This window comes from Dreissena polymorpha, chromosome 4 (genome assembly GCF_020536995.1).
Source record: "Dreissena polymorpha isolate Duluth1 chromosome 4, UMN_Dpol_1.0, whole genome shotgun sequence".
In the NCBI taxonomy this organism is placed as follows: Eukaryota; Metazoa; Mollusca; class Bivalvia; order Myida; family Dreissenidae; genus Dreissena; species Dreissena polymorpha.
In genome coordinates, this window is record NC_068358.1 from 128,983,047 (window position 1) to 128,998,230 (window position 15,184).

At 34.5% G+C, this 15,184-nt stretch overlaps 1 protein-coding gene across 5 annotated transcripts in view; it reads left to right on the plus strand.

Moving 5' to 3' along the window:
• Nucleotides 1–15,184, plus strand: part of LOC127876455 (heterogeneous nuclear ribonucleoprotein K-like) — a 54,539-nt gene that overhangs the window by 21,039 nt on the left and 18,316 nt on the right. For all 5 annotated transcript variants that reach the window (XR_008047870.1, XM_052421751.1, XM_052421750.1 and 2 more), the window contains exons 3-5: nucleotides 13,313–13,428; nucleotides 14,056–14,112; nucleotides 14,897–14,940. Coding sequence is in view for 4 of the 5 variants with exons in the window: in XM_052421751.1 (XP_052277711.1) it covers nucleotides 13,313–13,428; nucleotides 14,056–14,112; nucleotides 14,897–14,940 (217 nt within the window). In the remaining variant the exon portion in view is untranslated. The remainder of the gene's footprint in view (nucleotides 1–13,312; nucleotides 13,429–14,055; nucleotides 14,113–14,896; nucleotides 14,941–15,184) is intronic.

The following is a 15,184-nucleotide window of genomic DNA, read 5'->3' on the forward strand; positions in this document are numbered from 1 at the left end:
AAAAAATGCTGACAAGCTTTCGCAGCCGAGCGTGGCACCCGTTACGCAGTGCTCTAGTATATATTTATATATTATTATTAACCAGGTTTTCCGAAGGAAAAAACTGGTTATTAGATTGGCGAATGCGGGCGGGCTGGCTGGCTGGCTGGCTGGCGGGCGCGCGAAACAAGCTTGTCCGGGCCATAACTATGTCGTTCATTGTCAGAATTATAAATCATTTGGCACATTTGTTCACCATCATTGGACGGTGTGTCGCGCGAAATAATTACGCCGATATCTCCAAGGTCAAGGTCACACTTTGAGTTCAAAGGTCAAAAATGGCCATAAATGAGCTTGTCCTGGCCATAACTATGTCATTCATTGTGAGATTTTAAAATCATTTGGCACATTTGTTCACCATCATGGGACGGTGTGTCGCACGAAAGAATCACGTCAATAACTCCAATGTCAAGGTCGCCACGACTAAAAATATATATTTTTTAAAAACAAATTTACAAAGGGGGTTAATTTTGTTTGTTCATTTCAAAAGTTCAGTTTGAGTTTTCTCCCTTTATCAGATTTTTTTTTCACAATGAAAACCTGGTTTTGTGACAATTTTGTCCCTTGTTATATTTGTATATTGTTATTCTTATTATTATTTTAAATCTTTTATTGGGAATTGTTAGGTCCCATTAGAAAAAAAGATACTTTTTATGCGCCTGTTTTTTTAAAACTGGACGTATTATAGTTTCACCCTTTGCGGGCGGGCGGCGTCCACAGCAGTGTCCACTCTCTAATTCAAATAGTTTTCATCGGATCTTCACCAAACTTGGTCAGAAGTTGTGTCTAGACAATATCTAGGTCAAGTTCGAATATGGGTCGTGCCGGGTCAAAAACTAGGTCATGGTATCGCTTAGTGCATTTCAAGGATTAAGCATGGTGTCCGCTCTCTAATTGAAGTAGTTTTCACCCGATCTTCACCAAATTTGGTCAGAAGTTGTGTCTAGATGATATGTAGGTCAAGTTCAAATATGGGTCATGCCGGGTCGAAAACTAGGTCACGAGGTTACTTAGTGCATTTCAAGCATTTAGCATGGTGTCCGCTCTTTAATTGAAGTAGTTTTCATCTGATCTTCACCTAATTTGGTCAGAAGTTGCGTCTAGATGATATGTAGGTCAAGTTCAAATATGGGTCATGCCGGGTCAAAAACAAGGTCACGAGGTCACATGGTGCATTTCAAGCATTAAGCATGGTGTCCGCTCTCTTATTGAAGTAGTTTTCATCTGATCTTTACCAAATTTAGTCAGATGTTACATCTAAATGATATATCTAGGTCAAGTTCAAATATGGGTCACGTAGGGTCAATAACTAGGTCTTGAGGTCACTTAAAGCATTTCAAGCATTGAGCATGGTGTCCAAAACCTTCGAACGGGCATATCTTGTGACAGTTTGGCACTCTTGTTTCATTTGGATTAGGGCCGTAAAATGGCCACAAATTTGAACAAAAAAAAGCACTCTTCAGAGTTTCCAATTTATTTGGTCTGTGTTTTTTGCTTTATTTTTTGGACTTTCCTCCAAATTAGGAAAATAATAATGTTGGTTTAGGTTCTTCTATGTAAAAATACCCTGTACATTAAGGTTAGAAAAACAACACTTGGTTGGTAATAAATATTTACAACATTTTTGTACCAACAATTCAAAGACATTCCTTTTTAGAGCTGTCTGCATTATTATGAAACTGTGTTCCCTGATAAATTATTCATCTTTCCTGAATGTGTTAGCACTTCTAACAATATGGTTCATGGTTCAGGTATTGAATTATTGATTATAGTTAATTTTTAAAGTGTTTAACCTTGTATTAGTGATTGCAAGGCCCTTTGAAAGCTTGCATTTTGTTTGAGGTCTCTAAAGCCATAATGTTGAATATTTACTGAGGAAGTCTCAATATGTTGTCACATTGGCTTTCCGTCGATAAACCTGTATTCAAAATTCATTCCATTGGAAAAACTACCTGCAAATGTCAGCATCTTGTTTGAGCCTGACAAGAGCCTCTAAAAAGAGGAATATCAGCCTCAAAACTGATAGAAGAGCTGCTGGCATGTTTTGATTGGTCGGTTTGTGGTTTCTTGGCAACCATCTGTCAACAGGAGGGCCTCTGACACGTAGCACATGATAGATACTGTGATAGTCTTCTATTAGCTTATATGAAAATGGGTGTAGGCCTTATCTGATTTCCTGTTGTGTGATCTATATATAATCATATATCCTTGAATCTATTGATGGCCATGCAATGGGAAATAGAAGTAGAAACTTTACCTGATAATGGCAGGAAAAAGACGATGTCATTTGTGGGAACATTGATCTTAAAGGTATGTGGTGATTTGTTGGAATTTGGTGGCATTGGTATCTTGTTCTTCTGAATTAATTTTCCATACTTATTTTTTTTAAGTGAAAGATGTTTTGTTTTTCTGAATGTGATACCTTTACAAATGGTTGGCTAGAGGTTTGAGCTGAGTATATCACTAATTGTATTGCTATTTTTGTGTGTTTCTAGTGTTAGTACATATCAGTTTTAAATAGCATAAAAGGTTTTTTAGTAGTCATGATAGTGTTCCATATATTATTATAGAAAATGAAAAAATATCAATGTTGCAGTTATATGACTGTTTTTTGGTCTACTTTTAAAGGCTTATTTTAACATTCTTGTAAAAGAAAAACTTTTTACTAATGTTAATAGAGTTTGAACAAGTATTTTCGCAGCTCAGTCAGGATGAAACAGATTTATATATAGGGCTGCAACGAATCCAAAAAACGTGTTCGAATCCGGATCCAAATATGGTTTCTTACAGTTTTTTCGGATCCCTCAGATAAGAGAAAATTAGAATTTTCTTTCTTAATTAAAGAAATCAATGTTTTAGAAGTATAATTTGACTAAAAAACATTTAACATTTATTAACAAAAAGCATAACAAATTTCTCACTTAACATTGTAGCAATGTCAAAATAAAATGAAACCATGGCACTTAGTCACTTAATAGTTTGCTTGTTAACATTAGAGCTGTAACGATTCAGTTCGATGCATCGAAAAACCGGTTCAGCGCCGCCGATTCGATTTCCATACCAATATGGCAAATTCGATTCGATTCACTGCACTCCCGTTTGATCCGCATTTTAAAACTTACTTTCCAAATCCGTCGTCTAAACGTTCTTGTCATTTGTAATACATCTTATGATTGGTCAATAGCCAATATGGCATCCAATGAATGAATGAATAACATGCTGAGCATTAAATCAGCCGGTAAAATGGCTTCTTCAACCACGCCGAAAGACGCACCGTCAAAATTAACATTTAAAGTATGGGAACATTTCGGGTTTTGCGAAGGTTCTGATGCAAAAGCAACTTGAAAAACGTGTGTTGTTGACATAAGTTACCCAATTGGTCTGTTTACTAAACTCACACACAGTGTGCATTCTGTTAAGAAGTCAACTGGTTTATATACTTACATGTTTTTGTTTTTGTGTTTGTTTTCTGTTAAACACATGTGATACATTGTGCATTTTATGTTATTTAAGAATAACTCAACAGAAAGTTTTGTTCAATAAATTTGTTACTTATAAATGTTGCGTTTTTAAATTTTATTTAAAGAAATAAGCCCTTTAAATTCACAACATAATAAGTTATTAACAAATACAAGACATATTAATTCATGCTCTGTTCAAACCAAATACATGTATGAACTAGTTTGCAAAATTAAAGCAGCGTATAGTTTAATTTGAATCGAATCGAAAATAATCGAATCGGACCACTTGGTATCGAAATCGAATAGAATCGAATGATGGGTGAATCGTTACAGCTCCAGTTAACATATACTTTTCACTGTTCATACAGTTTGATGTTTGTTTTAACAAAAATTAACATATCAACATTGTCCGGGTCGAGGCAAGCCCTATTAGCACTGACAAGGTCTCCTGCTGTGGAAAAGATTCTCTCACTGGGCACTTAGGTTCCTTGCATCACAAGATTTAACATTAGAATATGACGAAATATGCTTTCAAGATAATACATTATGCAGGAACACAATTTGACAGGTCGCGAAATTATGCAAAATTTACCTGAATAACATTCCAGCCACACTGGATCCACTACCGTTGTTTTTAATACAACTCAGAAAGACAATAAGGATTGAAAACTTACTTATTGCCATTAGGAATTGCATTTGTAATGTGTAAACTCCATGATTTTGAATTAGTTTTGCTTTCGGCGCTCATTACGTAATGTCCAATGACACTCTTATACAATAAAAGCGGGTTCAACTAAATTGCGTATATGACTCATATCCGCGGATATGAACACATAACGACTTTTAAAATGTATTATTTTCCTTTACTTTTATATGAAAATCGTTTTATGAAGAAAAATACACTCCGTTCATGTGTAATGGTACGATCGAATGAATTTTAATGTGTTTTTCATTGGCATTTTAATTTCAGTAACTCCAAATTCATATCCGTGAATATAAACAAGCAGTCGGAGCACTGCTATTAGGGTTCTCTATATTTTGAGGCAATGTTAACAGATTTATCACATTGTGATTTTTTCATTCAACAGTGATTTGTTTTTAAAAAAAAAAAAACACGCATAAATATTGCCTATATTCGTTCATATTCGCACTTTTCGTTCATATTCGCGGATATGAGTCATATACGCATTTTAGACGCACCAAAGACGAAGAAGCTCGAATGATCTGCTATTTGTTTTCACATGTTAATAAATATCGACTATTATACGTATCTTTTATCTTTTAAACAGAACCAGTCTGTATAAAAAAACAATACTCGTGAAAACAGCACAAGGTTACATACAACTATTAAAATAAATATTCGGAACAGAAATATCCAGGGGTGGATCCGTACCCGCGAATCTGAAGTTGAATCCGATATCATTGGATATTTCGGGTACCTGTTGCAGCCCTATTTATATGTGATCTGTTTTTGGATTATCTTGTAGATCTTAAAGAAACTAGGGCTGCAACAATATACCGGTATATCGGTATATATCGCAATACGCAATCTGCATATTGTATTGCGATATGATTTTCATCATACCGGTACGAAAATTTTACAAAAATTCATTCACATTTCGTCCAGAAAAGCCATCCGAAATAATGATAACAAAGGTAAACAAAACAAAGCAGTGTTAATTATTTTTTACGTAAAAAAAGCATTCTAAAAAGTGTATTATACGGAGTAGCGTTGTTACATGGGAGCATTATTTCGATGCTTTTGAACAGATTATCGTTGAATTAATTGCGCACAGCTGTAAATGTTTCGTTCGATTCTGATTTGAGCATTATTTGTAATCCGAATTTCGGAAACACGCTTCCAAATTTGAATGCTAACGCGACAATAAAAAATTATAGCGTCAAATAAAAAGTGCTTTATCCTTTGTCTCAATAAAAAGCGCGCGAAAAGTATACAGACATGTAGAACGTCGCATGGAAAGTATGGGTGTATTTTGTGTTGTATAAAAACGGGAACATCACGTCAGCTGAATTACACGTGTTCAGTGGGAAAAACGCCCCGGTTGGACGTTATTTCATCACATCTTTAAATAGTAACAATTGCAAAAATGTATATGATACTTAAGAAAATTTGCGAATGTTTGTGTTTCTTATTATTCTTGAGCACATTTATAGTAAATATTTACCAGAATTTGCTTTAAAATTGGAATTTATGGGATTATTGGGTAATTGGCAAATTATAATTTTGGTACAAGTTAGCAATATATTGCGATATATTGCAATACGGGTTTTTGAACTGACAATATATTGCAATACGGTTTTTGGCGTATTGTTGCAGCACTAAAAGAAACTAAGGTGTGTTTCTAAAAGATGCTGTAGCAGTTCTTAACACATTATGCTCATCAATCTGTACAAGAGAACAAACAGTACTTATATCCAATGAGAGCACAAACAGTACTTATATCCAATGAGAGCATTAACAGTACTTATATCCAATGAGAGCACAAACAGTACTTATATCCAATGAGAGCACAAACAGTACTTATATCCAATGATAGCAAAAACAGTACTTATATCCAATGAGAGCACAAACATTACTTATATCCAATGAGAGCACAAACAGTACTTATATCCAATGAGAGCACAAACAGTACTTATATCCAATGAGAGCACAAACAGTACTTATATCCAAAGAGAGCACAAACAGTACTTATATCCAATGAGAGCACAAACAGTACTTATATCCAAAGAGAGCACAAACAGTACTTATATCCAATGAACGAACTAAAATATGATACTCGTTGCATTCAGTCATGTTACCCAGGAATATAGAATATATAACTACAATTACAGAATTATTATGGCAATTGTTTGAACTTCAGTATAATAAAATGTTTAAGTTGTGCTGATTTACCACCCCACTCCACAACTCAAAATTCACAGTAATTTGGGTTTGTAAATATTGGTTGATGCCAGTGTTTTTCATCAGTACTCAGTGCTCCAGCTAGGATTTGAAAAGGGCGGGGAGGGGGGGGGGCTTTTCTGTCAAAAGGTCACTTTCAACGCGCAGTATTTTGTCAAAAGGGCACTTTCGAGCGTGCAGGCATTTTTTAATATAATTATTATTTCCATTATCAGTGCCCCAGATAAGCTGCGTATCTGCGTCTTTTACCCTATTAAAATGTTCAAAAACGCAAAGAAATACAATATCATGCGTATTGAAAACGCAACCAATTTGACTTTTACGCAAACTCGTCAAATGGGATGCGTACAATACAATGGCTTCGATCGAAAATGCTTTTCTCGTGTTCGGTATTTTCTCTTTTGAAGTATTATCGTAACGAGGCGATGCTTTCATTCAGCAAGCACCTGGATGTTGGAGCAAGAAACAGTCAAAGTAAATAAAACGCTCTGCGGACTAGATTTCATAGTAAAATCAAGCGTCTGACCAAATAATTTACGACGACATACATGCGCTTTCAATCTGACTTAATCCGTCGTTTTATAACTCAGTTCACCCTATTTTAAGAATGAAATCACCCTATTTTTCAAAATCAAAGGGTGAAAACCCTATTTCCCAAATAATTATCTGGGCCACTGCCATTATTATTAAACCATTATTAAACCATTCAAATATTATGTCTACAATGAGGAATAAATGAAATACAAGGTAATAAGAGATTGATAAATAATCATATGTAAAAAAAAATATATTTTTTTTAAGTCAGGGGGGCCCTTGGAACGGCAGGGCGGAGGTTCGGAAGGGGAAGGGCAGGGCGCCCTTCGTTTAAGGCCGAGCTGGACTTTGGGAATGGTACTGGTACACAAATGTACCTGTCAATTGCGAAAATTATTGTTGGTTACTATCAATTTACAAAAATGTAGGAATGTTATCTGTTTCTGCAAAAACTGCACTAAACTATAAATTACAGTGAATAAATGGAAAAAAACAACATTTCCATGGCTTGTTGTGCAGTAGTTCATATTAACCAACAACTGAAGCGTTATTGCCCATTAATTATAAAAGATTGTCCTTTGCAATTTCTTATCTGATCTTTCACAAAAAAATTATTTAAAAAAAAATCTGAACATAGTGAATGGGTAGAGCTTTTTTACCTCCAAAAGTAAAATCGGAACAATCATGGTCTCTAGTCATCTTATTTTCAAAAATGATCTTAAATATAAAAAATTTAATGATGTTTTTTTGTTGTTTTAAATAATATCTATAATAATACCTACTTTAACTCAAACATTGATGATTTAGTCACTGTCATCTAGGGAGTGACCAATTGAACTTTGTACAAACTACAGATCTGCTAATTGGTTCCATTATAGTACACTATGACAGTTATTGCAATCACTGTTGGTGAGCATATAGAGATGCTAGCATCTGTCATTATTTTGTCCCTCGTAAATAACTTCATTTTGCAGCTATTTGTCGGTATGCGCCAGTCATTAGAGGGTTTGTGTGAAATTATCAGAAATATGATATCTCATTATTGTATCTTATTATTAAAAACCATGGATTTAATATTGCACGCCTTCATAGTGTTAATCATGGTGATTCTCAGCTCGGTTTGGTGGAGAAATAAGTACTGCCATAATTAGACAAAATAATCTTCAGTGCAGTCCTTGGCGGTTTTGCTTTGTATATTTTAAGAATCTATACAAACAAATGTGTGATATTTAATTAGGGATTTCTAGAAAAGGCACCTATGGTGTGATATTTACCAATATTAATCTGATAGCTCAGTGGGTAGGTAGTGATTTAATAAAGAGCAGGGGGCAATATTGTTAACCCTTTGAGGAAATTTATTTTTTTCTGAAGATAATATTTTAGACATTTCCTTACATATTATCATGATAGTCAAACCTCTGAGAAATTGATATTTTCAGTATATTGATAAACACAATTGTTGAATTCAATATAGTTTTAAATGTTATTACCATACTCTATGAAAAAGATTTAAAAAATTAACTGTAGTTGCCAACCTATTGAGAATCATGAAAAGATGCATCTGAGATAGTACAAACACACTGTGGCTGGAATTTTAAAGAAAATTGCCATTGATCCTGATAGACAATCAACTATTATTGGCAGATTATTTATTGTAAAGTATTATAGGTACAACATGTTCACCTGTGTGTGGTAGATTACTGATACCATGTGGTACTGGATTAGACACCATGCTTTTAGAACCACTTAAGCAATTATGATAATTGAACATTTTCTTGCAACAGGGATTTTTTATGTGTAATAGAAATGCTTGAGGATATTTTGTTATATGCCTCTCCATATAATATGAGTCACAGCGTGTGAAAATGGGCCTTATGCCAGTGTAGCTCCCGATCAACCTGGGCAGGAATCATGGAGGAACAAAGGAGCTACATTTATTTGTTGGGCATACACTCTTCTTTAACATTTAATTACCTGTTAATGAAAGTTTTTCAATGCTGTTTTTTTATGTTGGAAGATTTAATTATTTGTTAGTGTTTACTATTGAGGCTGTAACTTACTACGAAAAATATGCACTAACACTTTGTAAAGCTTGCAGAAGGCTTGTAAAAATGTAAGAACTTATTATAGAAATATATCAAATAAGTAATTCAATATATTAATATGTAAGTATTTAGAAATGTATAATTGAATGTTTATACCTTATTATTGATGCAATTTAATGCCTATGACACATGTAATACAAAAATTAATAGTATTGTGAAACTACTGAAACAAAATTTCACTTGCATACATGTAAGCATGCAGTGTGTTTTGAACCATTGATGGCTGTTGTAGTAGGTGTCTAACTATATGTATACATGCAATATTTTCTGACTTTAGCTCTTTCAGTGCTGGAACCAAATTTTGAAGGCCTTTGCAAACAGTTTGGATCCAGATGAGGGGCCACAGAATGTGGCGTCTCATCAGGATCCAAATTGTTTGCTATTTTTATAGTATTCTTTGAAAAAAATCGAAGAAAATGCTAATTTTAGAAATTCAGCAGACAACTTTTTAGCAGACGACAAATTTCCCAGCATGCAAAGGGTTAGTAAGCATCAGTTGTCAAGTTTGTTGCAGCTGGATCAGGCTTATTTTGAAAGCTGTTGGATTCAGTTTCATGCATTAATTTCTGTTTGACAGATGGATAATGTTTACTTGAATACTTGTTTCAAATATGGTTACATATTGTCACAAAGGTGACACAGGATATTAGCTTATTTGAATTGTGTTTATATGGCAGCTGGCAAGGTGTAATCAAATTAGCCAATGTATTGAACAGAGTGTTCCATTATTGATTTTTCTGGTTCCCAATTATCATAAGCACCTGCCGTTTTCAGTATCTTGGAACCAGAATTTATACAATTCAATACCTGGCTATGTTGTACAATGAAAATGTTTTGTGTCCTCTCCCCTTTAATTGATTTTTTGCTCCCATGTGTGGCAGCCAGGGATGCTTTGTGAAAACTTGTCAATTTGGTCAGTTAATAATGCATGAGGCAAACAAAGACAGGTGGCTGCTACCAAAGTAGAGTTGTTGGTGCATAGTTAAATTTGTTGTTGAAATATATGGACTTGCATTTTACAATCAGAGCTGGAATGGAGAGCATTGTGGTAATTATTTTTTATATATGTATTTTTTTATATTTATAATCATATTTTGAGTGTTTGTGTCAGATTCATGTTAGGTTAAATTTATGATGCAAAGAAGTTTCATTCAAACTAAGTATTTTTTAGTACTGATACATTTTCGAGGTTTTATCGATGAACATTTAAATGAGAATTATTATTGCAGAATTAAAAAATAATTGTTTGATTATATCAGAGTTTTTTTAGCCATTTTGGGAAAAGGAGTCTGGTCAAATAGGGATAAGTTGGGTATTTTTTAGCAACAAAATGAACCAATTTGGGATTTGTTTATCAACAAATTTGACATATCAGGCCTTTTCTGGCCATTTGGGGAAATAAATGCAATTTGTGCAAAAAAGTTTTAGTTATATACTTTGTTAGATGTTTAATATTTCAGAACTGCCCTTTAATTAGAATTAGTGTGTTGAATGCATTTAAATTTACACACATGCTGCTTAAAGAAATTCCGAAGAAATAATTGTTTGATAACTCTTATAATGTTTATACAGACAACAGACCTTGTGCATCACTATTCTTGGTTTTGATTCTCACAACTGTATTTTCCATGTCTCAATTTTACAGACATTTCAAAAGTAAATTTTCCAGTTTGACAAAGCAGTTTATTTAAGTAATAATATTTCTTCGAAAAAGATGTATACTTTCTTCTTAAACGGCCTATTTGATCCATTCAGCACGATTTTCTGGTCGGAATTTCATGTTTTGTTTGTTCATATATACCAGTTTGTTTTTTTAATTGTGGGTTTTATGTTACACTGCACTTATATTAGACTGTTTCAGAGTAAAGATTTTATATCTGTAATAAAAAAGAGCACATTCAACCGTGAATTAGGTATGTTTTGTTGTCTGGTGATCAAGAAGTATCATATTTTGTTAGACTTTGTAAAATTCCAGTATGTCAGCCATTCTTTTCTGTTTCCTTCTTGTTTAAATAGAGCCCATTCTATAGTGGGTTTTTTTGTTGGTCATTTTTGGGCTCTTTTATGATGGCACAAACTTGGTAATTTTATGGGCATTCTGTTTGATTTATGCTTGCTGCTTTTTGGGCTTGTGCCTATTCATAGTTAAGAAATAAGCTCTTTCTCTGTTTAAAGTCACTCACATCATGCACATTCTTAGAGGCAGATGATTTCTAAGTTAATATCAGGAAAACAAATTAACAGTAAAGGACTTTAGTGTAAATTTCCAGAGCCAATGCTCTTTAAAATATGAGTGGATTGTTGCCTAGTTTAAATTGACTTGCCAACATGGATGCTCTAATATAGTTACTGGACTTTTGATACTAAGTAGTTGTTTCCAGCTATATTTTTGTTGTGAGGGAACATAAACATGTTAAGGCTTTTGAATAGTTTTTTAGTGTTAAAAATAGAAAATAAAAGCCCTTGATGCTGTGCATAACATTACCATCATCCATTTTATTTAGTTTGATTAGTTATCTAACAATCATTATCTTTAAATCTAAACTTTGCTTTTAAAACCTAAAATAAGTTTCCTTGCATTCTTTATCTGAATGATCAAAGTTATAATAATAATGAAATTACTAATATATCAGATGTTGTATCAACTTTGCTGTGGGAGGTTAATATAAAGTGTAATCCTTGCACAGAGAAGAAACATTTTAACTCAGTACTCAGTAATTTTATTCCAAAGAATCTCAGTCCAAATTTGGCTTGTGACATTATAAAGCTACAATTAGCACATTTAAAATTGCAAATTAACTTCAAATGCGTAAGTCTTAAATGTGGAATCAAACTGGAAGATTTTAACTAAACAATTTAACTGAAAGAATTTAACTATACAGCACAATATGACAATTATGAGTATCATCATCATTTTGATCTTAATTAACATGATGCAATTAATACTGTTTCAACCAAGCAAGTTATAGAATATGAAAATCTTAGCAAACTCAGTTGGGAGTTCACTATAACAGCATGGGCGAACTAGCCTCAATGCCTATACCCTTATTTCTCTGATACTCACTTTTGTAGTCCCTTAGAAACTCAAATTTAAGACCTTTCTTACTACTAGAGTCATGTTTTAAAGCCTTCATTTCAAACCTTAAGATACAGATGAGCTAGCAGCATAAAACCTGAACAGACTGCGTATTACTTGCAGGCTATTCTAGTAGCTGTATTATGCTGGTCGTTTATAGCAATTTTCACTCTGCATCTGAGCGGGAAAGGGTTAAACGTCTATAAATGTCTGCCACACTTTGCGCATGTTTGAGATGGAATAAAGTGCGACTCCGGAATGTCAACAAATATATATTTATGCCCCCCTTCGAAGAAGAGGGGGTATATTGCTTTGCTCATGTCGGTCTGTCGGTCGGTCCGTCCACCAGGTGGTTGTCAGACGATAACTCAAGAACGCTTGGGCCTAGGGTCATGAAACTTCAAAGGTACATTGATCATGACTTGCAGATGACCCCTATTGATTTTGAGGTCACTAGGTCAAAGGTCAAGGTCACGGTGACCAGAAATAGTAAAATGGTTTTTGAATTATAACTCAAGAACGCATACGCCTAGGATCATGAAACTTCATGGGTAGATTGATCATGACTTGCAGATGACCCCTATTGATTTTGAGGTCACTAGGTCAAAGGTCAAGGTCACGGTGACCCGAAATAGTAAAATGGTTTCCGGATGATAACTAAAGAACGCATACGCCTAGGATCATGAAACTTCATGGGTAGATTGATCATGACTCGCAGATGACCCCTATTGATTTTGAGGTCACTAGGTCAAAGGTCAAGGTCACGGTGACCCGAAATAGTAAAATGGTTTCCGGATGATAACTCAAGAACGCATACACCTAGGATCATGAAACTTAATGGGTAGATTGATCATGACTTGCAAATGACCCCTATTGATTTTGAGGTCACTAGGTCAAAGGTCAAGGTCACGGTGACCCGAAATAGTAAAATAGTTTTCGGATGATTACTCAAGAACGCATAGGCCTAGGATCATGAAACTTCATACCCAACCAAAGGTTACAAATAATATATATATATATATATATATGTTTATTTATAGAAATAAATCGCAACGTTTAGTCCATCTCTTTATCCAGTTCTGCAACCTAAGTCAGTATAAATATTGAAAACACCTTTTTTCTTAATGTTTATGTAACGTAAGCCAAAAAACAATAACAATGCGGCCTTTTTTAGATGGAACAAAACGGGAGTTGGAGGAGGACTATGGAGATGAGGGGGGCAACATGGGCAGGAAGAGGCAGCGTGGGGAGGGGTACCGTGTAGACCTGCGCGTGCTGCTGCAGAGCAAGGTGAGGGTCCAGTGAGTGTGGCTCAGGGAATGTGCGTAAAGAATCATCCCAGATTAGCCTGTGAAGTCTGCACAGGCTAATCCAGGACAAAACTTTCTTCCTAAGCTTAATTTTTGCTTACCAGAGCCCTTCTTTAAACGAATAATTCCATAAAGCGGAAAGTGTTGTTCATGATAAGCCTGTGTGGACTACATTTTGCCATGTTCTCCTAAGGCTAGGCTCCAGTAAGTGTGGACTACATTTTGCCATGTTCTCCTAAAGCTAGGCTCCAGTAATGATTTTGCCTTTTTTTGTGTCAATAGGTATCATTCTCAAAGCCAAACTGTATACTAGGTTCTCAATTTAATAGCCTAAATTCAAACATGGGATTAGATACAACACGATGAAATCTTGGATACATTTTGCCAATGGTTTTATGGTTGTTTGCATGATTGAATGAATGACAATTGTCAAGCGTTTAGGTGTTAAACTTATTTAAATAAATAGAACTCAAAAGTTGATATTTAAACCTTGTTTAAAGTTGTGTGTTTAATGATTTAATATTTTCACAATCTTTGTCTGGTATTGTGTATCAAAAATATGGCTATAATGACACATTAAACAATTGCAGTTTCTTCTATTTTGTAGAATGCAGGTGCTATTATTGGGAAGGCAGGCAGCAATATAAAACGCCTGCGTGCAGATGTAAGTATTTTGAAGGCATATGTCAAACAGAATATATAAGTTCTACTTAAACAAAAAAATAAGCTACCAGAACAATGTTTTCAAAAATATGTATTACAAGCTTGATTTTTGGATTGAAACTTTTTTAATTGCTTGAAAAAGACCAATAAACTGTCATAAGCTTTTCTTTTCAAAAATGAAAACACACACTGTTAGTCAATGTTGTATTATTGATTCCCAGTCTTCGGTCCAGGTCCTATAGGTACCTTCCTTGGTCTGAAATGGTCTCCTGGTAATATTTCACTTATCAACATTTTTTTAATGAGTGTTTCTTTGTTACCTATAGACTGGTACACTTGTCACAGAAGTTAAGTCTAACAGTGATATTGAAGATATCCTTGTTACTTTGAAAAATACTCAAAATATCTTTCATGGTGCATTGCCTTAGGAAATCAGCGTAAAGTTATTGAATTTTTTATTTTTTGGTCGTTATAATTCCTTATTCTTTGGTCTGTATGCCTCTACGAATGCATTAAGATAAATAACTTAATTTCGTGCTTTTAGAGAATTTGAAGACAAACAAATCACTGTTGTTTCAAGACATTGCACAATATATATGACCATTGTTTTGTGAATCATTGCCATGACATTGTGTTACTAAATGCTAAATTGTTTCTTGAATTTTCCTTCCCCATATGCCCATGTCCCGACACCTTAAAAACGGCCTTGACCTTGAATGAAAATTCTATGGAAACGGCCTTTATACTCCCTGTCCACGGATGTCCACCCACGATCCACGATGCAGTACAAAGCGAGCGTAACAGTACCCGATTCCGATGGTCCAGAACGGTAAACAATCCCATTCCTAGAGTAATATGATTTCACTTCTCTTGCCTATCAATCTCTCTCTGTGCTATTTGACTTGCTCATTCCCACAGTATACTGAGAGAGTCAAAAAGATGAGCACAATCTGAAGGGAATTACTTGATTAGTTACAAAGCAAACACTTGATTGCCTTGCCTCAGTGCTCCAGATAAGCTTCATGACCAAGAAAATTTAAATGTACAATCCTAAATCTCCCTGCTACAAGCAT